The sequence below is a fragment of the Electrona antarctica genome, assembly GCF_951216825.1.
Source record: "Electrona antarctica genome assembly, chromosome: 4".
NCBI classification, from domain to species: Eukaryota; Metazoa; Chordata; class Actinopteri; order Myctophiformes; family Myctophidae; genus Electrona; species Electrona antarctica.
The window spans coordinates 41327089-41351337 of NC_136809.1; the positions used below are offsets into that span (position 1 = coordinate 41327089).

At 41.4% G+C, this 24249-nt stretch overlaps 1 protein-coding gene across 2 annotated transcripts in view; it reads right to left on the bottom strand.

The window, feature by feature from the left end:
* Positions 1-494: 494 nt before the first annotated feature.
* rhbdl3 (rhomboid, veinlet-like 3) overlaps positions 495-24249 on the bottom strand; it is a gene marked incomplete at its 5' end in the record, with an annotated part of 78970 nt that continues 55215 nt past the window's right edge. For both annotated transcript variants that reach the window (XM_079499051.1, XM_079499052.1), the window contains 4 exons: positions 495-2010; positions 3260-3320; positions 3934-4034; positions 23736-23848. In XM_079499051.1, coding sequence (XP_079355177.1) covers positions 1739-2010; positions 3260-3320; positions 3934-4034; positions 23736-23848 — 547 coding nt within the window. In that variant the 3' untranslated portion in view covers positions 495-1738. The remainder of the gene's footprint in view (positions 2011-3259; positions 3321-3933; positions 4035-23735; positions 23849-24249) is intronic.

The window sequence follows — 24249 nt, forward strand, 5'->3', positions numbered from 1 at the left end:
ATTTATAACAAGTTTTATATATGTCTTTGTCCAAAGCTGTGACACTGACACATGAGGTTAAGATGCAGTACAGTTCTGAGACTTGCTGTTCAGGGTTGGGGTCCGTTCTCTAACAATTTAATTGGTTCTATTCACCATTATACATGTAGACCTAGAAACCCTTTAATGCATTTTAAGTTTATAGCAATGCTTTCAGCTTTTAAAGTTTGAGTAAGTGATATTTTTTGGTTAAAAACTGCTACTGTAGTGTTTATACAGTAACTTAATAAAGATAAAAACAGAAAATACATTTTCAGGTGGGTTCCACTGGGTGGTCTATTTGGGAGCTTAAAATGGATAGTGTTACAGTTCCAATTTGATCAGCTTATTTCTTTGTCATCACTCCCAATTTCACTTCTTCATTCTGTATCCTGTGTGAGTTCTCTTCTGATTGGATCAAATGAGTTTATGCAGACCTGAACAAGTATGTTCTGTTTACTGTACAAGCTGGAGAAGGGGTGACCACTGTTACTGAACAATGATTACTATCACACACAGAGCCATTTAACACTTATTTTAACTAAGGAAAATCACTTACTCTACCTTTTCTTTTTTTATTTTACAAAAACAAATTCCTGCATCAAACCCTGTATGTTTTTAATGACAAATACTTTCAAAAATGCCCCATCTGTTACTACAAGTGACAGTTTCTGATCTAAAATTCTAATTTTGTTCACTTCAACTATGAGGAAATTATCATTTATCATTGCATATCAGTGCAGGAGAGTGATGACAAATTGATATATTCATTAATAGTTGACATTACTCTGGAAATCTTAATCAACCAATACTCTTTACAAACATGTTAGAAAGTTAGGCTCAGTTTCGCTAACACTTTAGCAGTATTTGTCAAGCTTTGTGCTTCATCTTCTATGCTAGTGCTTGTAGCAACCTTTTGGCAACAGTCAGAAAATTAGTTTGAATGACAGTTCTAAATGTGTTTCATCTGTACATTATACTAGTGTGCCATACCCAACACACTAAAAGGACAAATGCACACACGTTTGAGGTTAAAATAGTGCTGAGCTCATTTTAATCTTTCTCGACATACCACACACACGCTGTAAGCAACACGGAATAATAACCCAAATCTATCTTCACAATCCTAACATACGGGTACAAGAGTGGAGTTTATTTGCACATTGTCTATGCCTGACAGGTATAGAAACATTATGTTTAGCATTCTTACAGTGTATCTGCTTATTGTAAATTATTTAACCATGTTCCTTATACCCACTCGGAATAAAGCCAGCACTACCAGACTTTCAAAACTATCTGAAGACTGCAAAGTTACACAAGCTTGTACTTATTTGCCTGCACAGAGGGAACCTGGTTATGCGGTTATCTTAACCTGGTTATCAGTCTTGACGTCTTGATGAATAGGCACTATTGGGTTCAAGATGAGTGTATGGAGCTGTGTGTACAGAACTCTTCCTGTTTTGTTTCATAGGAGGCCCCTTACTGACCAACCACATGCTTTTTAGGCCACGACCCATTTGGCCAGTACATTTTAGATGAACCTAGCGCAGAGATGAAGTCAGAGAGTACAGTACGATTGTGTGTGTGTGTGGGCGGCAGTAACCAGTTGTCCATCCAGAGAACTTGAGAACAGGTACCCCTGTCGCGTAGGAGCCAGCTGGCTGTCAGATGGCCTCCATGGATTGGAGACAGAGGGAGAGTCTGCGTCCAGCGAGGGGCCTCATGGGGCCGGAGGCAGTCGCACATCAAGCAGGCTGTAGGCAAAGATGTTCCAGAAGATGGCGCAGAGCACAAAGAGGGTGTACACGCAGAAGAAGATCCAGAACAGGGACTGCTCCTGCAGCCGTTGCTCATAGTTCTGCAGGACTACCACGCCGAGGGTCAAGCCCACCGCCACTCCACCCAAGTGGGCCACAAAGCTGGGGTTGGGACACGGCGGGAAGGCCGGTGGGTAGAACCGCAGCCACACCGCCCGTCCGAACTCCACGCTCACTGTGAACAGGAGAACAGACAAGTGAAAATGAACCGCTATCATAGTGTACGTAAGGCTACTGAAAAACAATTTACCACCGCTGGTAAGCAATGCATCACATCTCTGCAAGAGAGCAAGGTTAAAGACAGTATTTATTAACCAACAAACATGGTACAATTGTGGGCCATTCATCCCATGACAACAAAGTTAGTCTACATCATATCCAGTCCTTTTAAATACCAGTTATTACAGGTACTTACTGACCTGATTTAGCTTTCATCTGCTCCATTATCCATCAATAGACTGTAGTTTCTAATCAAGGCAAGGACAAGGAGGACAATGATTACTATAATTACTGCCAGTGACAGTTTTGTGTTGAAGGCCCCGCTATTTCTATTCCTAAACCCTGATTCAAATTCAGCTCATAAAGTTCTTGGCTCAAAGCCACACCACCCCATTGCAATCTGGGTCAAGAGCAAATACATTTTCTCTTGAGGCCGTGGTGCATGAGACCGGGCCTGTAACCCTCTGGACAAAATGTAATGTTCTGCTTCACAGTCAAGTAGGGACACAAAGAGGAGAAGCAGGAAGGTTGGCATCAAATTACACCTCATTTATACTAGACAGCATGTAAGTGGCACGGGAGTTCCAGTGTAAAATCATTCAAGGCCATTTTTAAGACTTTACTTTAATGGAATTTCTGCTTTACTGTTACAGTTAACAATTATTGAACTGTGAACGGAACCCCTATAATTGCAGTCATACAATCAACAGGGTACCCATAATGTCAAAAAAAATCTGCACTATATTTATAGGACTGTCTTTAAGAAAATACAAAGATACTCCATGATGAATATTGCAAAGACAATGTAAATGTAACAAATGTATTTTTGTTTTATTTACTGTACTGTACTGTATGTCAAATGCATTCACAGTGGTGAAGCTATCATGACAGGAAACGTAATCAACTTTTCAGCACAAAACATAAATTGTGTTTATTCATACTGTAGATGAATTGCAACAGCACTGTACACCCGCTTGTAATTCCGACAACTTGGCTTTGTGTGCGGTTAGGGTTAGGAACAGGCTTAGTCTGAATAATGACTAACCCTGTCAGCATGTAACGTTCTTTAGGCCTAAAATGTGAATTGACGTTGAATTTATGAAAAGAGGATCTCTTAATTCCTTTATGGCATGAATTATATTCTTTATAACTTTTGTATTTAGTTTTTAAATTCTTTATTAATAAGAAATCATTGTCTGACTTACTGCAAACCAGAGCCATGGCCATCCGGAACAACTTGAACTGGCACTTCATGCCCGACCAGTTCTGAGGCCGGAGAGGGAGAGAGAAGGAATGAAAAGGATGGGACAAGATAAGAAAGGTCAAGGTAAAAAAACAGAACAGAGAAAACATTCAGGTAAAGCATAGCCATCTGGTCAAAGAATCTTGATGTGATGCTCTTTGACGACCTCCCTACTTTTGCTGCACCAGATAATCCAGAGAAATCCCTAAAATTACTTGAGTGTCATGGACATGACTATTAATATTTCATAGAGATCCATCTTGTGTGTGTGTTTTACATTTCAGTAAGTCAATCAAGTCCTCAGCTCACCTCTTTGTTGCACGCACGCACGCGCGAGCACACACACACACACACACACAGTTTTGGATGTAGAAAATGTGACAGTATGGAATGTATGGAATCTGTGGATCCACCAGCACCTGCTGGGCCCCAGAATGATCTGCCTTGATGTGCCAGTGCTCTCTGCAGACAGGAGTACCGAGTGACTGATGTGATAGTCATCGACACACGCACGCACGCATGCATGCACCGCACGCACTGCACACACACACACACACACACACACACACACACACACACACACACACACACACACAGAATGAATCAAAGAAGTGCCACACGCACAGACACACTTACCATGACAACGTTAGCCAGATGTGCCGAGACCAAGGCATACACGCCTCCAGAGGATCCCACCACTGGAGCAGTCATGTCAGTGACAGACACAGCCAACGAGCCTGTAGAACAACAAGTCACACATCACAGTCAATGAGCCTGTAGAACAACAAGTCACATCACAGTCAATGAGCCTGTAGAACAACAAGTCACATCACAGTCAATGAGCCTGTTGAACAACAAGTCACACATCACAGTCAATGAGCCTGTAGAACAACAAGTCACATCACAGTCAATGAGCCTGTAGAACAACAAGTCACATCACAGCCAACGAGCCTGTAGAACAACAAGTCACATCACAGTCAATGACCAATCACAGCCAACGAGCTTGTAGAACAACAAGTCACATCACAGTCAATGACCATGGTAGAACAACGAGCCTGTAGAACAACAAGTCACACATCACAGTCAATGAGCCTGTAGAACAACAAGTCACATCACAGTCAACGAGCCTGTAGAACAACAAGTCACACATCACAGTCAATGAGCCTGTAGAACAACAAGTCACACATCACAGTCAATGACCAATCATGGTCACTGCTTGGTCTAAATACTGGGCTTCATCTCCATTCAGGAGGATACTTTAACTTGAGTCTACTGACTTGACTTGAGATACTGCATGTAAACCATCCGTTCTCAAACTTTTGTATTACAAGGACCCCGAGTGTGACATGTATTGGGACACGAATCCCTATTTGATATCATTTTTCAATCTCTGGGACCCCGATCTCAAAATCCTCAGTGTTAATTTAACTCTTAGTGTTCAAATGGAACCGTAAGCATCCATTTCGTTCCATATGTACACTGTCAGAGTTAGACCCTTATGGGTCCAGTTGGACCCCTGGTGGTCCCTGTACCCAACGTTGAGAACCAGTTAAACCATGTAAGCTCTGCTCCCATCATGCCCCAGAACAAATCTACACAAGCATGACGCTAATAAACTAAATAACATAATAATAGACCCACATCAAAATAACATGCTGACAACATTCAGCCACTAGACGGTGCACTTTTACAACACATGTAGTGCAAGGTTCACTGTTTCCTTTTCACCAATCATGTAGCTTCCAATATTTCATACCAACACAATTATTAAATTGATTACAATCATATTTTTTACACCTTTTCAATGGCGCTGTGGACGTATTATTTTCTTTTTGATTATTCATTTTCATAAACATTTTATCAATATATCCTTTATTGTCATCTATCAGAATCCCCCAGCCACACACACATGTGAAGAGCTGGGGGAGATGTGGTAGGAGTTGGACCACTGATGAGTTGGCAGTGGTAGTAAAAGCAAAAGGCAAAACGATGTTAATGACTATATTGTATTTTTTTGTCACTGTAGTTAGTATGACAAAGTAGGGCATTCATTTGCGAGAAAACTAACGAGACACAGGTTTTCTGCCCGACAGCGTATGTTAAGTAAAGTAAATGCATCTTATTCATATAAAGCACACAGCAGCAAATAAGTTATTGTACCTTTCAACTCCATGGTACCAATTCAACCATTGTAAAAAGATAAATACAAACCATGGACTATAGTATGTCGTGCAATCGGCCATTGAATAGAAGGAACACATGGCCATTCAGAGACAGAAAATTGCTTTATCTGTGCATGTGCAAACACCAGACAGAGAAGTGCTTAGTGTGTATTGATTGAGGCAACCACAGTCTCAACAACAGCACCCTCTCCCATTCGTCCCCATCTCTTTCTCTTTGTGACATGTTTGTCTCCAACAGGCCGAAGGCATGGGGAGTGTGTGTGCGTGTGTGTGTGTGTGTGTGTGTGTGTGTGTGTGTGTGTGTGTGTGTGTGTGTGTGTGTGTGTGTGTGTGTGTGTGTGTGTGTGTGTGTGTGTGTGTGTGTGTCCGTTCGTCTGCTACCAGCTAATCTCCCGCACCGTTGGCCAGCTCCCTGCCAAACCGTTGGCCAGCTCCCTGCCAAACCGTTGGCCACCGTTGGCCAGCTCCCTGCCCAACCGTTGGCCACCGTTGGCCAGCTCCCTGCCAAACCGTTGGCCACCGTTGGCCAGCTCCCTGCCAAACCATTGGCCACCGTTGGCCAGCTCCCTGCCCAACCGTTGGCCACCGTTGGCCAGCTCCCTGCCCAACCGTTGGCCACCGTTGGCCAGCTCCCTGCCAAACCGTTGGCCACCGTTGGCCAGCTCCCTGCCCAACCGTTGGCCACCGTTGGCCAGCTCCCTGCCAAACCGTTGGCCACCGTTGGCCAGCTCCCTGCCCAACCGTTGGCCACCGTTGGCCAGCTCCCTGCCAAACCGTTGGCCACCGTTGGCCAGCTCCCTGCCAAACCTTTGGCCACCGTTGGCCAGCTCCCTGCCAAACTGTTGGCCAGCTCCCTGCCAAACCGTTGGCCAGCTCCCTCCCAAACCGTTGGCCACCGTTGGCCAGCTCCCTGCCAAACCGTTGGCCACCGTTGGCCAGCTCCCTGCCAAACCGTTGGCCACCGTTGGCCAGCTCCCTGCCAAACCATTTGGCCACCGTTGGCCAGCTCCCTGCCAAACTGTGCACACACACTCCCTGGATGCCAACAATGAACCTCTGGCCCAATTTTTAACAGCCTGTTATAGCGCCACCATGAGGCAGATTTTTGCAAAACACATTTCTTAATATTACTCGTAGCTACACATTTTATCCATACATCACGCAAATCGGTATACACTATCTCTATAGTCATGTGATCAACATGGACATGTCCGCTTCCCCATATTCCATGTATTCCCATGCATTGGCTAAGATTGCCTTCCAAAGTTTGCAGAATTGGTCTGTTTTGATCAAAAAGCCTCAAATCATGAGTGCAATTTGAGGGAAATTTTGCATGCACATTCCCACTAAGCCGAGGAAGAAATGCCACATCAGCCTCATGGTGGCGCTATAACTGGCCCATTCATGATTTACCTATAACTGCACTGATCTGTGTACAACTTTGTATGCATACTCCCTAGAGGCCAAAGTAAAACCTTTTACCTGCATTTTTCACATCAGCTCTTCATAGGCCGACTTGTGTAAAACACATTTTTTGATATTACTCCTTCAGATTTTATCCAAACCTCACGCAAATCGGTACACATGATTTCTATAGTCATGTGATCAAGATGGGTCTATGATTTCTCATATTCCATCCTGATTGGCTAAGATTGGCTTCCAAAGTTTTCGGGAGTGGCCAGTTTGTTTTACAAAATGCAGCAAATAATGAACACAGTGCCCGATTGCAGTGAAACTGCACGCATTTTTGCACTAGGCTGAGGAAGAAATGCCACTTGATTTATTTCTAAAACTATGAAACATTTCAAAGATTCCTTTTCAGGCAAACATGTCCACCGTAAGATGAACCTAAATAGGTTGGAATGGGGTTTCTAGGTGTAAGTATGTAGGACTAGTAGCATGCCAAAGTTTGTGCTATTGCCATTGAGAATGCATTGGGCGTTTAAGTTAAATAACTCAGAAACTACAAAACATTTCAAAGTAAAAAGTTCCAGCATGTGTCTCCACAGTAAGCTGAATTATAAAAAGTGTGAATGGAGTTTCTAGGTGAAAGTGAAAGTGACGTGCCACTATCTGCCATTATAAATTTCTCAAATTAAAAGCACTATATTTCTAAAACTATGAAACATTTCAAAGATTCCTTTTCAGGCAAACATGTCCACCATAAGTTGAACCTAAATAGGTTTGAATGGGGATTCTAGGTGTAAGTATGTAGGACTAGTAGCATGCCAAAGTTATAATTTTTTTCGGACGGCATACTATAGCATGTCGTTTTTCGTGATTTTGGACTATTTGAAAAAGAGATGAAAATCATGAAAAACGACATACTATAGTTCATGGTTTCGGACGGCATACTATAGCATGTCGTTTTTCGTGATTTTGGAGGATTTGAAATAAAGATGAAAATCATGAAAACACGACATACTATAGTCCATGGTTTGGGACGGCATACTATAGTATGTCATATTTTCATGATTTTGGGACACTATGTCAGAGCGGGGACTTGAACCTGCAGCCTCCAGATTCCCAGGCAGGATCTGTATCCAGTGAGCTACTGTGCATGATGTTCTTAAAAGGCTGAATAGATAATGACAGAAGAGCCAGAGACTTGTTTCCATTGTGGTTCATAAACATTCGAACGTCTAGAGATAAACAACAGCAAAAGAAACAATAGACAAATCTCCTGTTATTTTATTTTTTTATCAATGTTGTCCTCAAAGGGAACAGCAGACTGCATTGTGGCAGGTAGCAAGTAGATCAGTGACTTAGCACACTGGCTCCATGATCTGGAGGTTGTGGGTTCAAACCCCACTCAAATCTTTACTTGCCAAAATCTGCCATTGACCCCCATTCTGAATTTCTCAAATTTAAAAGCACTATATTTCTAAAACTATGAAACATTTCAAAGATTCCTTTTCAGGCAAACATGTCCACCGTAAGATGAACCTAAATAGGTTTGAATGGGGTTTCTAGGTGTAAGTATGTAGGACTAGTAGCATGCCAAAGTTTGTGCTATTGCCATTGAGAATGCATTGGGCGTTTAAGTTAAATAACTCAGAAACTACAAAACATTTCAAAGTAAAAAGTTCCAGCATGTGTCTCCACAGTAAGCTAAATTATAAAAAGTGTGAATGGAGTTTCTAGGTGAAAGTGACGTGCCACTATCTGCCATTATAAATTTCTCAAATTAAAAGCACTATATTTCTAAAACTATGAAACATTTCAAAGATTCCTTTTCAGGCAAACATGTCCACCATAAGTTGAACCTAAATAGGTTTGAATGGGGATTCTAGGTGTAAGTATGTAGGACTAGTAGCATGCCAAAGTTATAATTTTTTTCGGACGGCATACTATAGCATGTCGTTTTTCGTGATTTTGGACTATTTGAAAAAGAGATGAAAATCATGAAAAACTACATACTATAGTTCATGGTTTCGGACGGCATACTATAGCATGTCGTTTTTCGTGATTTTGGAGGATTTGAAATAAAGATGAAAATCATGAAAAACGACATACTATAGTTCATGGTTTCGGACGGCATACTATAGCATGTCGTTTTTCGTGATTTTGGAGGATTTGAAATAAAGATGAAAATCATGAAAACACGACATACTATAGTCCATGGTTTGGGACGGCATACTATAGTATGTCATATTTTCATGATTTTGGGACACTATGTCAGAGCGGGGACTTGAACCTGCAGCCTCCAGATTCCCAGGCAGGATCTGTATCCAGTGAGCTACTGTGCATGATGTTCTTAAAAGGCCGAATAGATAATGACAGAAGAGCCAGAGACTTGTTTCCATTGTGGTTCATAAACATTCGAACGTCTAGAGATAAACAACAGCAAAAGAAACAATAGACAAATCTCCTGTTATTTTATTTTTTTATCAATGTTGTACTCAAAGGGAACAGCAGACTGCATTGTGGCAGGTAGCAAGTAGATCAGTGACTTAGCACACTGGCTCCATGATCTGGAGGTTGTGGGTTCAAACCCCACTCAAATCTTTACTTGCCAAAATCTGCCATTGACCCCCATTCTGAATTTCTCAAATTTAAAAGCACTATATTTCTAAAACTATGAAACATTTCAAAGATTCCTTTTCAGGCAAACATGTCCACCGTAAGATGAACCTAAATAGGTTTGAATGGGGTTTCTAGGTGTAAGTATGTAGGACTAGTAGCATGCCAAAGTTTGTGCTATTGCCATTGAGAATGCATTGGGCGTTTAAGTTAAATAACTCAGAAACTACAAAACATTTCAAAGTAAAAAGTTCCAGCATGTGTCTCCACAGTAAGCTAAATTATAAAAAGTGTGAATGGAGTTTCTAGGTGAAAGTGAAAGTGACGTGCCACTATCTGCCATTATAAATTTCTCAAATTAAAAGCACTATATTTCTAAAACTATGAAACATTTCAAAGATTCCTTTTCAGGCAAACATGTCCACCATAAGTTGAACCTAAATAGGTTTGAATGGGGATTCTAGGTGTAAGTATGTAGGACTAGTAGCATGCCAAAGTTATAATTTTTTTCGGACGGCATACTATAGCATGTCGTTTTTCGTGATTTTGGACTATTTGAAAAAGAGATGAAAATCATGAAAAATACATACTATAGTTCATGGTTTCGGACGGCATACTATAGCATGTCGTTTTTCGTGATTTTGGAGGATTTGAAATAAAGATGAAAATCATGAAAACACGACATACTATAGTCCATGGTTTGGGACGGCATACTATAGTATGTCATATTTTCATGATTTTGGGACACTATGTCAGAGCGGGGACTTGAACCTGCAGCCTCCAGATTCCCAGGCAGGATCTGTATCCAGTGAGCTACTGTGCATGATGTTCTTAAAAGGCCGAATAGATAATGACAGAAGAGCCAGAGACTTGTTTCCATTGTGGTTCATAAACATTCGAACGTCTAGAGATAAACAACAGCAAAAGAAACAATAGACAAATCTCCTGTTATTTAATTTTTTTATCAATGTTGTACTCAAAGGGAACAGCAGACTGCATTGTGGCAGGTAGCAAGTAGATCAGTGACTTAGCACACTGGCTCCATGATCTGGAGGTTGTGGGTTCAAACCCCACTCAAATCTTTACTTGCCAAAATCTGCCATTGACCCCCATTCTGAATTTCTCAAATTTAAAAGCACTATATTTCTAAAACTATGAAACATTTCAAAGATTCCTTTTCAGGCAAACATGTCCACCGTAAGATGAACCTAAATAGGTTTGAATGGGGTTTCTAGGTGTAAGTATGTAGGACTAGTAGCATGCCAAAGTTTGTGCTATTGCCATTGAGAATGCATTGGGCGTTTAAGTTAAATAACTCAGAAACTACAAAACATTTCAAAGTAAAAAGTTCCAGCATGTGTCTCCACAGTAAGCTGAATTATAAAAAGTGTGAATGGAGTTTCTAGGTGAAAGTGAAAGTGACGTGCCACTATCTGCCATTATAAATTTCTCAAATTAAAAGCACTATATTTCTAAAACTATGAAACATTTCAAAGATTCCTTTTCAGGCAAACATGTCCACCATAAGTTGAACCTAAATAGGTTTGAATGGGGATTCTAGGTGTAAGTATGTAGGACTAGTAGCATGCCAAAGTTATAATTTTTTTCGGACGGCATACTATAGCATGTCGTTTTTCGTGATTTTGGACTATTTGAAAAAGAGATGAAAATCATGAAAAACTACATACTATAGTTCATGGTTTCGGACGGCATACTATAGCATGTCGTTTTTCGTGATTTTGGAGGATTTGAAATAAAGATGAAAATCATGAAAACACGACATACTATAGTCCATGGTTTGGGACGGCATACTATAGTATGTCATATTTTCATGATTTTGGGACACTATGTCAGAGCGGGGACTTGAACCTGCAGCCTCCAGATACCCAGGCAGGATCTGTATCCAGTGAGCTACTGTGCATGATGTTCTTAAAAGGCCGAATAGATAATGACAGAAGAGCCAGAGACTTGTTTCCATTGTGGTTCATAAACATTCGAACGTCTAGAGATAAACAACAGCAAAAGAAACAATAGACAAATCTCCTGTTATTTTATTTTTTGTATTTTATTTTTGTATCAATGTTGTACTCAAAGGGAACAGCAGACTGCATTGTGGCAGGTAGCAAGTAGATCAGTGACTTAGCACACTGGCTCCATGATCTGGAGGTTGTGGGTTCAAACCCCACTCAAATCTTTACTTGCCAAAATCTGCCATTGACCCCCATTCTGAATTTCTCAAATTTAAAAGCACTATATTTCTAAAACTATGAAACATTTCAAAGATTCCTTTTCAGGCAAACATGTCCACCGTAAGATGAACCTAAATAGGTTTGAATGGGGTTTCTAGGTGTAAGTATGTAGGACTAGTAGCATGCCAAAGTTTGTGCTATTGCCATTGAGAATGCATTGGGCGTTTAAGTTAAATAACTCAGAAACTACAAAACATTTCAAAGTAAAAAGTTCCAGCATGTGTCTCCACAGTAAGCTGAATTATAAAAAGTGTGAATGGAGTTTCTAGGTGAAAGTGAAAGTGACGTGCCACTATCTGCCATTATAAATTTCTCAAATTAAAAGCACTATATTTCTAAAACTATGAAACATTTCAAAGATTCCTTTTCAGGCAAACATGTCCACCATAAGTTGAACCTAAATAGGTTTGAATGGGGATTCTAGGTGTAAGTATGTAGGACTAGTAGCATGCCAAAGTTATAATTTTTTTCGGACGGCATACTATAGCATGTCGTTTTTCGTGATTTTGGACTATTTGAAAAAGAGATGAAAATCATGAAAAACTACATACTATAGTTCATGGTTTCGGACGGCATACTATAGCATGTCGTTTTTCGTGATTTTGGAGGATTTGAAATAAAGATGAAAATCATGAAAACACGACATACTATAGTCCATGGTTTGGGACGGCATACTATAGTATGTCATATTTTCATGATTTTGGGACACTATGTCAGAGCGGGGACTTGAACCTGCAGCCTCCAGATTCCCAGGCAGGATCTGTATCCAGTGAGCTACTGTGCATGATGTTCTTAAAAGGCCGAATAGATAATGACAGAAGAGCCAGAGACTTGTTTCCATTGTGGTTCATAAACATTCGAACGTCTAGAGATAAACAACAGCAAAAGAAACAATAGACAAATCTCCTGTTATTTTATTTTTGTATCAATGTTGTACTCAAAGGGAACAGCAGACTGCATTGTGGCAGGTAGCAAGTAGATCAGTGACTTAGCACACTGGCTCCATGATCTGGAGGTTGTGGGTTCAAACCCCACTCAAATCTTTACTTGCCAAAATCTGCCATTGACCCCCATTCTGAATTTCTCAAATTTAAAAGCACTATATTTCTAAAACTATGAAACATTTCAAAGATTCCTTTTCAGGCAAACATGTCCACCGTAAGATGAACCTAAATAGGTTTGAATGGGGTTTCTAGGTGTAAGTATGTAGGACTAGTAGCATGCCAAAGTTTGTGCTATTGCCATTGGGAATGTATTGGGCGTTTAAGTTAAATAACTCAGAAACTACAAAACATTTCAAAGTAAAAAGTTCCAGCATGTGTCTCCACAGTAAGCTGAATTATAAAAAGTGTGAATGGAATTTCTAGGTGAAAGTGCTTTTTTGACGTGCCAATATCTGCCATTGAGCCCCATTGTAAATGTCTCAAATTTGAAAGCACTATATTTCTAAAACGATGAAACATTTCAAAGATTCCTTTTCAGGCAAACATGTCCACCGTAAGATCAACCTAAATAGGTTTGAATGGGGTTTCTAGGTGTAAGTATGTAGGACTAGTAGCATGCCAAAGTTTGTGCTATTGCCATTGGGAATGCATTGGGCGTTTTAAGTTAAATAACTCAGAAATTACAAAACATTTCAAAGTAAAAAGTTCCAGCATGTGTCTCCACAGAAAGCTGAATTATAAAAAGTGTGAATGGAGTTTCTAGGTGAAAGTGACTTTTTGACATGCCATAGAGCTGCCATTGAACCCCATTATAAATGTATACAATTTGAAAGCACTATATTTCTAAAACTATGAAACATTTCAAAGATTCCTTTTCAGGCAAACATGTCCACCGTAAGATGAACCTAAATAGGTTGGAATGGGGTTTCTAGGTTTAAGTATGTAGGACTAATAGCATGCCAAAGTTTGTGCTATTGCCATTGAGAATGCATTGGGCGTTTAAGTTAAATAACTCAGAAACTACAAAACATTTAAAAGTAAAAAGTTCCAGCATGTGTGCCCACAGTAAGCTGAATTATAAAAAGTGTGAATGGAGTTTCTAGGTGAAAGTGACTTTTTGACGTGCCATAGAGCTGCCATTGAGCCCCATTATAAATTTATCAATTTTGAAAGCACTATATTTCTAAAACTATGAAACATTTCAAAGATTCCTTTTCAGGCAAACATGTCCACAGTAAGATGAACCTAAATAGGTTGGAATGGGGTTTCTAGGTGTAAGTATGTAGGACTAATAGCATGCCAAAGTTTGTGCTATTGCCATTGAGAATGCATTGGGCATTTAAGTTAAATAACAAAACAAACAAACATGTAAGATGAACGTAAATAGGTTTGAATGAAGCCCCATTCTGAATTTCTCAAATTTGAAAGCACTACAGTAGATCTGCTTTTGTTTGTCCTGTATGGCAGTGTTTCCCAACCTGTGTCCCGCGGTACTTTACTGTGCCGTTTGATGTGTCCAGGTGTGCCGCCTGATTTGACCGAAAATGTAACACTAACCCTAACACTAACCCTCCCCCTATTGAGCTGCAGGATTCCTATTGTTGCGCCGTCGTTGTTGTCACACGTCTAACCATTAGACGTGCGATAACAACAACTACGGAACAATAGACTCTCGGCCATTGAAATGTTAATGCTAAAGAGATGCATCCAGAAGACGCTACATTTCGCCCCCTCCAGTAAGACTGGAGCGCACGTAGACAGCAGACACATACAGTCCTACATGTCCCGACCCAAACACTGAGGAGGTAAAGTAAACGTGACGTTGTTGTGATTAAACATAATGTGCCATGAAAAATAGCTGTCCAAGTGTCCATACATGATCGCCTCGTTCTGCGAACAAAATCCTCCACAGAAGCGCAGTGATTTATTCTTCGTCGTACACGTGTTCCATGCTGAAAATGGCTGATTTACAAGCTCACAACGCGTTGCGGACGCAACGTGTTGTGAGCTTGTCGATCAGCTATTTTCAGCACGTGGAAATATGCAGGCTGTGAGAACTGAGACCCTTCACAATAAAAGCATGCAGCTTTCACAAGTTGGCCCATAATAAAGACAAGGAAAAGGATTAAGAATTAGGTGGCTATTTTTTTCTCCAAAATGTATTTAAAAAAAATATATAATAAGGAATTAATTTGGATAATGGTAATGGAGATATTGTAAAAGTTGTCACTTTATTAATCCCCCAAGGTTTTTTTATTCAATAAAGTCTAAAATAAATGAACTTTCCCAACACTGTATATATATATATTTACACACACATACATACACATATGTATACGTATATAGATAGGCCTATACACCGTATATCTAGGTGTGCCCTGAGATTTTTAGGCTATGAAAAGTGTGCCCTGGGACAAAAAAGGTTGGGAAACACTGCTGTATGGGACCAGCATCCAACCAACCAAGTATAAATTAGGCACTAGTTGAGCAGAGAACCCTAATCTTACAACAATTTACAATTCACAATTTAGGCATTTAGCAGACGCTCTTAATCCAGAGCAATTTACATTAAGCAAGTACAAAAAGCATGGCAATACATCACACACATAAAAAGTAGTTATCATGAAACATTCGTAAGCTAAGAACGTAACAGTGGAATATATTTATATAATTAAACTATACATGTAAACTATACATATATACTATACTATAGGCCTACTACTATACATATAAAGTGCTATGACTACATAAAATGCAATTCTAGTGCAGTCTACGTAACATGCTATAAGTCTGTATAAAATGCTATCTCTACATAAGCTATCTAAGGGGCTAGGGCAAGTGCTACGGGCCATGATGGAATCTGAAAAGGTGGGTTTTCAGACTACGGCGGAAGATTGGGAGTGAGGCTGCAGTTGATGTTTATTGCTCTACTGACAAGACGACTAGATGACAGTAGGTGGACCCGCTGTAATAACAATGTCTGACTCAACATGTCATTAATGACCCACTTGTAATTACGAGCAGGTATAGCCTTCCCTCAGACCAGACAGACAGACAGACAGACAGACAGACAGACAGACGCACAAATCCCCCACACATACAAACACACCCAAAGCACTGTGAGGGACTTCCTTCCTATACATGCACGCACGCACACATGTGCGCGCACAGCCACACACACACACACACACACACACACACACACACACACACACACACACACACACACACACACACACACACACACACACACACACACACACACACACACACACACACAGTTCCAATGTTTAGGGAGTGTGTCTAGGCGGGGTGACCTCTATCCCTGTAATTAACTCAGTTTGATCATATTATTTCTGCACTGTGGTTTACCGCACACACGTACAGCACTCACACTCACGCATGCGCGCACGCACAAGCACAGACACAGAGGACAGACATACTCCTAGACGGATACTTACACACTTGCACAAACAAACACACACTGACAAGTACGCATGGAGGTGCGCAATCATGCATACATGCACATGCGCACGCACATGCGTACACACGTACACACGCGCGCACGCACGCACGCACGCACACACGCACGCACGCACGCACGCACGCACGCACGCACGCACAGACACACACACACACACACACACATACACACACACACACACACACACACACACACACACACACACACACACACACACACACACACACACACACAGAGCATTATGAAGGACGTCCATCCCTATGTGGTCTCATCGGGCGGACCTCAGGGGGGTTCGAACGTGTCATTTATCTTGGTTGTTCTTCTACGCTGCACCGAGGGGCAGCGAGGTAGCATTGGATGTTGACAGACAATTTTGATTTAGTTTTAGTCAGTCTTTTGAATAAAATTTCATTTTGAGTCATATTTTAGTCATCTAAAATGTTTTAGTCTAGTTTTACTTGACTATACTTAAATCAACTTAAGTAAAATGTATTTTGGCCGGCCATGATGGCTTTGAAATGCTTGATTTATACTCATAGCAGATCTACAAGCTTGTAGATCTGCTATTTTCAGAGAGTGACACCTGCACACAACAAAACACAACATGACTTTTAGTTCTACTGGATCTCTTCTCCAATATTCCCTCCCTAACATTTTAATTTTATTTGTTTGACGAAATTGTCAATATATGTCTTTTTAGGCATCATAGCAGCTTAGCTTTTTTTAGTTTTCGTCAGTAAAAAAAAGGAGTCAACAAACTAAATCAACAATGCAATGAGGAAACGCAAACGCACATCAGCACCACCAATGATCTCATCTGGTAACTGTGATGAAGTCATCAAAGTAGTGTTTACAATATGATCAGACAGTGGATGATGCTCTACCACACCATGTGTGTATGAAGAGGATGTGAATGTAGGGGCACGTAGGAATACTATGTAACATTTGGCTTTTTACTTAAAAGAAATGCTTTTTCTTTTATCATTATTAGTTCACTTTTCTATTCTATTTAGTATTTTGGTTCTCTCTCCAGGGGCAATGTGGGAGGGAGGAGGAGGGGGGGGGGGCACCGGCTTTTATATGCAATGCACATTAATTAATATGCAATGTTGTATGTACCTCCCCCCTCCTATTTTTTGGATAAATCAATTAGGGATTTGCGTTTGCACGTCTGCATGCGCCGGGTCAGAGCCATCGACCTCTCTCTCCAGACAGCTGGGTCTTCTCTTTTGACCTTTGACCCCTGCCCTGACCCCAGGGTGTTCCAGCTGAGTCCCTGTGTGTTCTTTCAAATGAAGCAAACATCCAGCAGAACCCTCACATCTCCCTTAATTCAGCAAAAAAAAGGAAAGAAAACGCTTTTGTGTTGAAATTGCTAACTGATATGGCCCACTTGTACAAAGGGTTTCAAGGCTCAAGGACTATGGGTCCCTACACACTGCTGCTGTTGAAAAGGCTTTCAAATAAATTCTGTCTTTTCCTGACATGGTTTCAATGATTTTATTTTTTATTTTTTATTAAATAGAAACCAAATTCATTGCAACAAAGTTACATTTACTGCCAACATTGATTCTGTCTGTATGTCACTAACTGCCTAAGTGGGGCTTTTATTTTGAAGACCCGGAAATGAACCGGAAGCAAAAGTCTTTTTATAACTCATTAGAGAAAAAAGTTTTTTAAAGGTTTTAAGATGCGGTTGTAATGGAGGGAATCATTGTAATGGAGGTGAACGGGGGGGAATCATTTCATTGACTGACCAAGGCGGAGCCGAGGCGCTGCTAGATGGTGGATATCAGCGAGACATTCTGAATTAATAAACCCCCCTCGGCAGCGAGTGCCATTGGGAAAAAGGACATCAAAGACGTGATCGGCAGGAAAATAGTTAATATCCCACCTTGATTTCTAAAACCTAATCAAGTGAACACGTGAATAATACCAAAAAAAATCACATATCACTAGATACAACTGTCTTTTGTTTCTGGTGAAATGTCCATCAACGTTATTCTAAAACAAGTATCCAGGTGTTATGGAATTATTTTCCTCAAGTTTGACATTCCATAAAGCCTCCTTGTGAGGAGTCAGTTGTGAGGATGTCAGAACAATCAAATGCTTCACCTGCAGGATACTGAGTGCTTTTAGCAACTAGTCGACTATTCAACTAGTCGACTAGTAAAACCACTAGTTGACCTTCTTAATTAATATTATTATCATTATTGCAATCCTACAAGATCTACTAAACTTAGCTAGATTATAGTTACCAATGTAGGCTACAGGTTTCACAAATATTAGGCTATAATAACAGACCGGGCCAGAAGCAGGCACACACACTGCCTGCTTCCTACTGGTGTAACACCATTCACCACTCGCGAACCCTAAGTAACGTCATCCACCACCTGCTTTGTACCGGTAAACAAACATACCAGCAGCAGCGACAACAATTCAACAGTTATGTCACAGAAGATGCGGACACAAAAACGGTGCCGTGGAAAATCCACTGCGTGGTGGGCACGTAACGAGGTGTATTATTGTCTTGCCAACCTCTCCATGCAGGTTGCTACCGCGTCATTCAAAACCCGATAGGGTTACGCTCTGGGTGTATAACCACGGAGCAAAGAGGCACAACCATTTTCCATCATTTCATAGCCTATCATCATCAAAAATTATCACAGTCAAATAATACTCAACTAATAATAATAATAATAATACAAAAAAAAGAATCAACAGATTAGTCAATTATGAAAAATAAATGAAGAAAAGCTCTTTTTTGCTATGTTCAGTTTTAATTTCTGAGCACTTCAGAATAAAAGCCCCAAACATCACAATGAACAAACGACCAAAGCAACACCGCCTCTATTCAATTGTGGGTCGATATCTAATTAAAACAGCAGACGTCTGTGGGTGAGTGGGGGTATATGCGCGTGCGTGTGTGTGTGTGTGTGTGTGTGAGTGATTTATGGCCCATTTTCCCCCTCATTTCACTGCGGGGTTAAAGCTACAGGCCAACACAACTAGGATCCCCTGGGTCTCTGTTGCTGACCTCGATGTACACGCACACACACGCACGCACGCACGCACGCCGCACGCACGCACGCACGCACGCACGCACGCACGCACGCACGCACGCACGCACGCACGCACGCACGCACACACACACACACACACACACACACACACACACACACACACATACATATTTCCACTCCAGATAATCTCATCCCAGCCAGCAGTGCATCCCATGGACACAAATACAAATAAGTAAATAGTAATGTTTGGAGTCCATGAGGTGAATGTCAGGGTGTAGTGATAGATAAAGCAAAACGAAAAACAAACACGCATTCGCGTGCGTGCACACACACACACACACACACACACACACACACACACACACACACACACACACACACACACAGAGAGAGAGAGAGATGAAGCAGGGACCCCCACTACATATTGTATAGAATCGTGTTGCAGATTAAACTTTTTCATGGATTTGATAGACTTGTTTGACAGCACTAGCTAGTGTCAGTGTTAAATTCATAATGTTTTATTGTTTGCATGTTTGTTAAACACATTATCTTTTCTATTAATATGTTGGATTCATGTTAATGTGTATTTCCAGACATTTAACCACTTGAACACAAAATACTTAGCAAACTTGACCTTTGGGACTGTACTTGGTCTGCTCTTTTTTCCCCCTCTACAAGACCAAACCTCTTCGCTGAAAGTAGCCAATCTAAGGCTGAGCTCACACCTGTAATGCAATTCTCGTGCTCGTTGGGAGGGGCGCAGTCAAATGCGCCCCTCCCCCTCACACAACACAATGTTGTGTCAAACCATGTGACCTCCATTGGAAATGCATTGGGCGGCCGTGACACAACACAGCATTGATCCAACGAGCACAGAGAATTGCATTAACCGTGTGAGCTCAGCCTAAGACATTTCATAAATTAGAAAACATGTTTGGGTGCAGGGCAAACTAATGTAGGTTTTGGGTCACATGAGCTACATGGTTTGGAAACCACTGCAGTAAAGAGTTTGCAAGCCCTATTAGGGCTTGCAAACCTCGCACCTTTGGTATGCAAATTCAGGGGGTGCGCCATTTTGGCTGTGATGAGTCACTACTATACCTGGCCAACGGATAGGCATACAGTGGTGGAAAAAGTACTCAATTGTTTTACTTAAGTAAAAGTACCAATACTGCAATTTAGAACTACTCCGTTACAAGTAAAAGTATGGAATTGAAAATGTACTTGAGTAAAAGTATCGGCATCAAAATGTACTTAAAGTACTAAAAGTAAAAGTACTTTTTTTAACCGATATTGATAACATCCTGCTTCTCAAGACCGATACCGATAACTGATAATACATTCAAATATAAATAAAAAATTATAAAGATATAGGCTATTTGTAAATGTATATTAATACAAGTAAGTAACAAATACTAGTAGTGGGCAAAGATGGATTTAACATAGCTTTGACTTAACCAAATACAGTATATCATTATTCATTATGGCCCCACCCCCCAGTACCCCGGACACCCTTATACCCAACATTCGCACATCTGCTAAAAACCTTGGCATTATCCTTGACAGCTATTTTAAATTTGACAAACATATCAGCTCCGTTGTCAAGACTAGCTTCTTCCAACTCCGTCTCCTTGATAAGGTCAAACCATATCTCCCCCCAAAACAGTTAGAAACCGCAATCCATGCATTCATTTCTTCCAGGATAGACTATTGTAATTCACTCTACATTGGCATCAAACATTCTGCAATTAGACGACTGCAACTGGTCCAGAACGCTGCTGCTCGCCTATTAACTGGTACCAACTGGTCCAGAACGCTGCTGCTCGCCTATTAACTGGTACCAACTGGTCCAGAACGCTGCTGCTCGCCTATTAACTGGTACCAACTGGTCCAGAACGCTGCTGCTCGCCTATTAACTGGTACCAAAAAGAGAGAACATATAACCTCCGTGCTGGCCTCCCTTCACTGGCTCCCGGTTTATTTTAGAATCGATTTCTGTTATTTACTTTTAAATGTTTAAATGGGCTGGCCCCCCGAGTATCTCTCCAAGCTCGTGAAACCCTACACCCCGGCTAGAGCTCTGCACTCCGCCGATCATGTACTGCTAGAGGGCCGAATAACAAAGAAGAGCACGCTCTTTCGCGGCTGCAGCTCCTAGGCTCTGGAAGAGCTTGCCTCTTTATATTCGATCTGCCCCATCTATTAACGTTTTAACTCACCTTAAGACTCATCTTTTCTCCCTGGCTTTCACTCCCTCTTGAGTCCATTTTAGGTTTTGCTTTATCTTAGCTATTTTTTGTTTTGCTTATTTTAACCTTTCATGCTTATATTTTGTCAACATTTCTGATTGTGTTTTCTCGTTTACATTCTGTGTTCTCTTGCCTGTCTATGTTTTTTCCACTGATCTGTACAGCACTTTGGTCAACCTTGGTTGTTTTAAAACGTGCTTTATAAATAAAGTTTGATTTGATTTGATTTGATTTGATTTGATTATCATGACTATTAAAACAAAACCCAGAATAGTTCTGACTGAATGAACATATTTATTTTTTCAAGTTCTATGACACTGGTTTCCCCACAAGCAGGACTAAAACCCTATGGGTGCTTTGTCACTTGTCAAGAAAATAAAATGGACAATAAAAATATAGTATAGCCTACCTTAATAATACTAGGGACTTTCTTAGAAGGGCACTTCTCATTGAGGTTTTTACACACTAAAAACACGAGTGTTCATTTAACTCTGACTCAGAGTTAAATTAACTACTGAGGTTACTGAGAGTGTACGGGAGAGGTGCGCGAACGCATCTGTGATGTGTTGTGGTGACCAGCTGTTGTAAATCACAGATGAAGAGACTCTCCGAATCAAATCTCCGCTTTGAAATTGTTTTTACGAAATAATGACTCTCATCTTTAAGAGTCTCAGTCACTCGATCTGTCCCAGACTAGTCGCTGCCTCAGAAGCAGAAAGCTAACGCATGAAGCTTAGCTAACAGGCAACATTGCCTGGATCATGGAATGCCTTCAGAGGAAAATCAACAGCAAACGCATCGATTATGTCACATCACCACATCGATGCAGAATCATGCACGTGTGTGTGTGTGTGTTTGTGTGTGTGTGTGTGTGTGTGTGTGTGTGTGTGTGTGTGTGTGTGTGTGTGTGTGTGTAAAGTAAAACAACTCTATGGTAACACACGGCTCGTTAAAAGAACGGGCGCGATGCATATTGGCAATGTTCACAACTTACTAGATGAGTGGAGTTGTGCACGACGTACGTGGACATATTATATCCTTATGGGAGATGGGGAAACACCACAAGAGTGACAACTGACAAGTGATCATCAGGCAAACTGCAAACATGTGTTCTCTCTGCAGTAAATAAATAGAGGTTTTATGTTGCAGGCTAGTTTGTTGTGTTAGCCACCTATAGCCGAGCTTGACTCTCATTGACTGTCGCCGTCGGTCGGAGATATTATATTACATAATTAAATGACCGAGGTGGTGGTTTGACAGAAAGATGGAGCAGCAGGTAGGAAATGGGTCGCCGATCTACTCACACACGCAAATGTATAACATGTGTGAGATATATGAGAGAGAGAGACAGAGAGAGGGAGAGAATAGTAGACACCAACTTTATACACTTGATGCAGATCTAATATGTAGTAGGGCTTGTAGGCCATCACAATCACAATGGTGCCGGTAGGCGTGACAGCATACCGTGATGTCAGCCTTGCATTCCCAATTCAGTCCCAATGTCCTCAGACTCTTGAGCTGTATTTTCCTCTTTTTTGACTCGAGTCATTACATTTACTTTGGCTTGAGTCTCCATGTTCGTGTGTGGAATCATGGACCCGTATGTGTTGAGTTCAATTAAAACCTGTGCATATATGTATCAGTTTTCCTATTATCCACCTCTACTTCTTCATATCATTTGTGGTATTATTGTGTGCGTACGTGCGTGCGTGCGTGCATGTTATTTTGCTGATGGACGATTGAGACATATGATTATGTATGGTGGGGGGGGGGGGGGGGGGGGGGGGGGAGTACACTATTACACATAGTCAAAGCAGAACAGTCTTTGATGAGAGCTCTAACAACCCCCTGCACACCACCACCCCTGGTCAGAGCAGAAGAACACACAGCCATCTGCCCCCAACCCCCCACACCCACACCCACACACCCACACACACACACACACACACACACACACACACACACACACACACACACACACACACACACACACAATGGTACTGACCAGACACGCCCACCCCCCCCACCCGCTAGTGCAAACACACATGAACGGCAGGTGGACGGACCATCGGTGGACTTAAAAGAAGGTTAGTCCCAAAGAGAGAGCACGAGATAGAGAGTGTGCGTGCGTGTGTGTGTGTGTGTGTGTGCAGATAATTTGGATGGAAATGTATGCAAAATATGTGTTTGTGCCTGCGTATACACACAAGTGTGTCTGTAGAGATCTCTGAGTGTGTGTGCATGCGTGCGTGCGTGTGTGTGTGTGTGCGTGTGTGGACTCACCCGCTAGTGCTCCACACACGTAGACCAGTCCAATCCTCAGTGCTCCGTGGACCATCTCCAAAGGAACCCCTACAAGAAGTTGCATGGCCATATTCAGACCCAGATGTTCTATCCTGTAACACACAAGCACACACACATTAACAATTTATTCATGTCCACGCACAGGGAAAGCATGCAGCGACACAAATAATTTTGAGGTGCAGTAAAGGTTACATTCACAAACTCTGGGATATGTCCTCATGATACAACACGCATGTCACTCAGCACTCCATGCGCACAAGTAGCGGCGGCTAAATGGCAGCAGAGACGGCAAAATACTTTTCCAGCCTTTCACACGCACGCACGCACGCACGCACGCACGCACGCACGCACGCACGCACGCACGCACGCACGAGAGTTACAGAGAGAGACATGGGGCCCTATAATGAACGTCAAACTTACCACCAGGTCTTGATATGTCTTCATTTAAGACGTGGAGGCGTGACCAATGCCATTTGGCTATTATGGGTGCGGT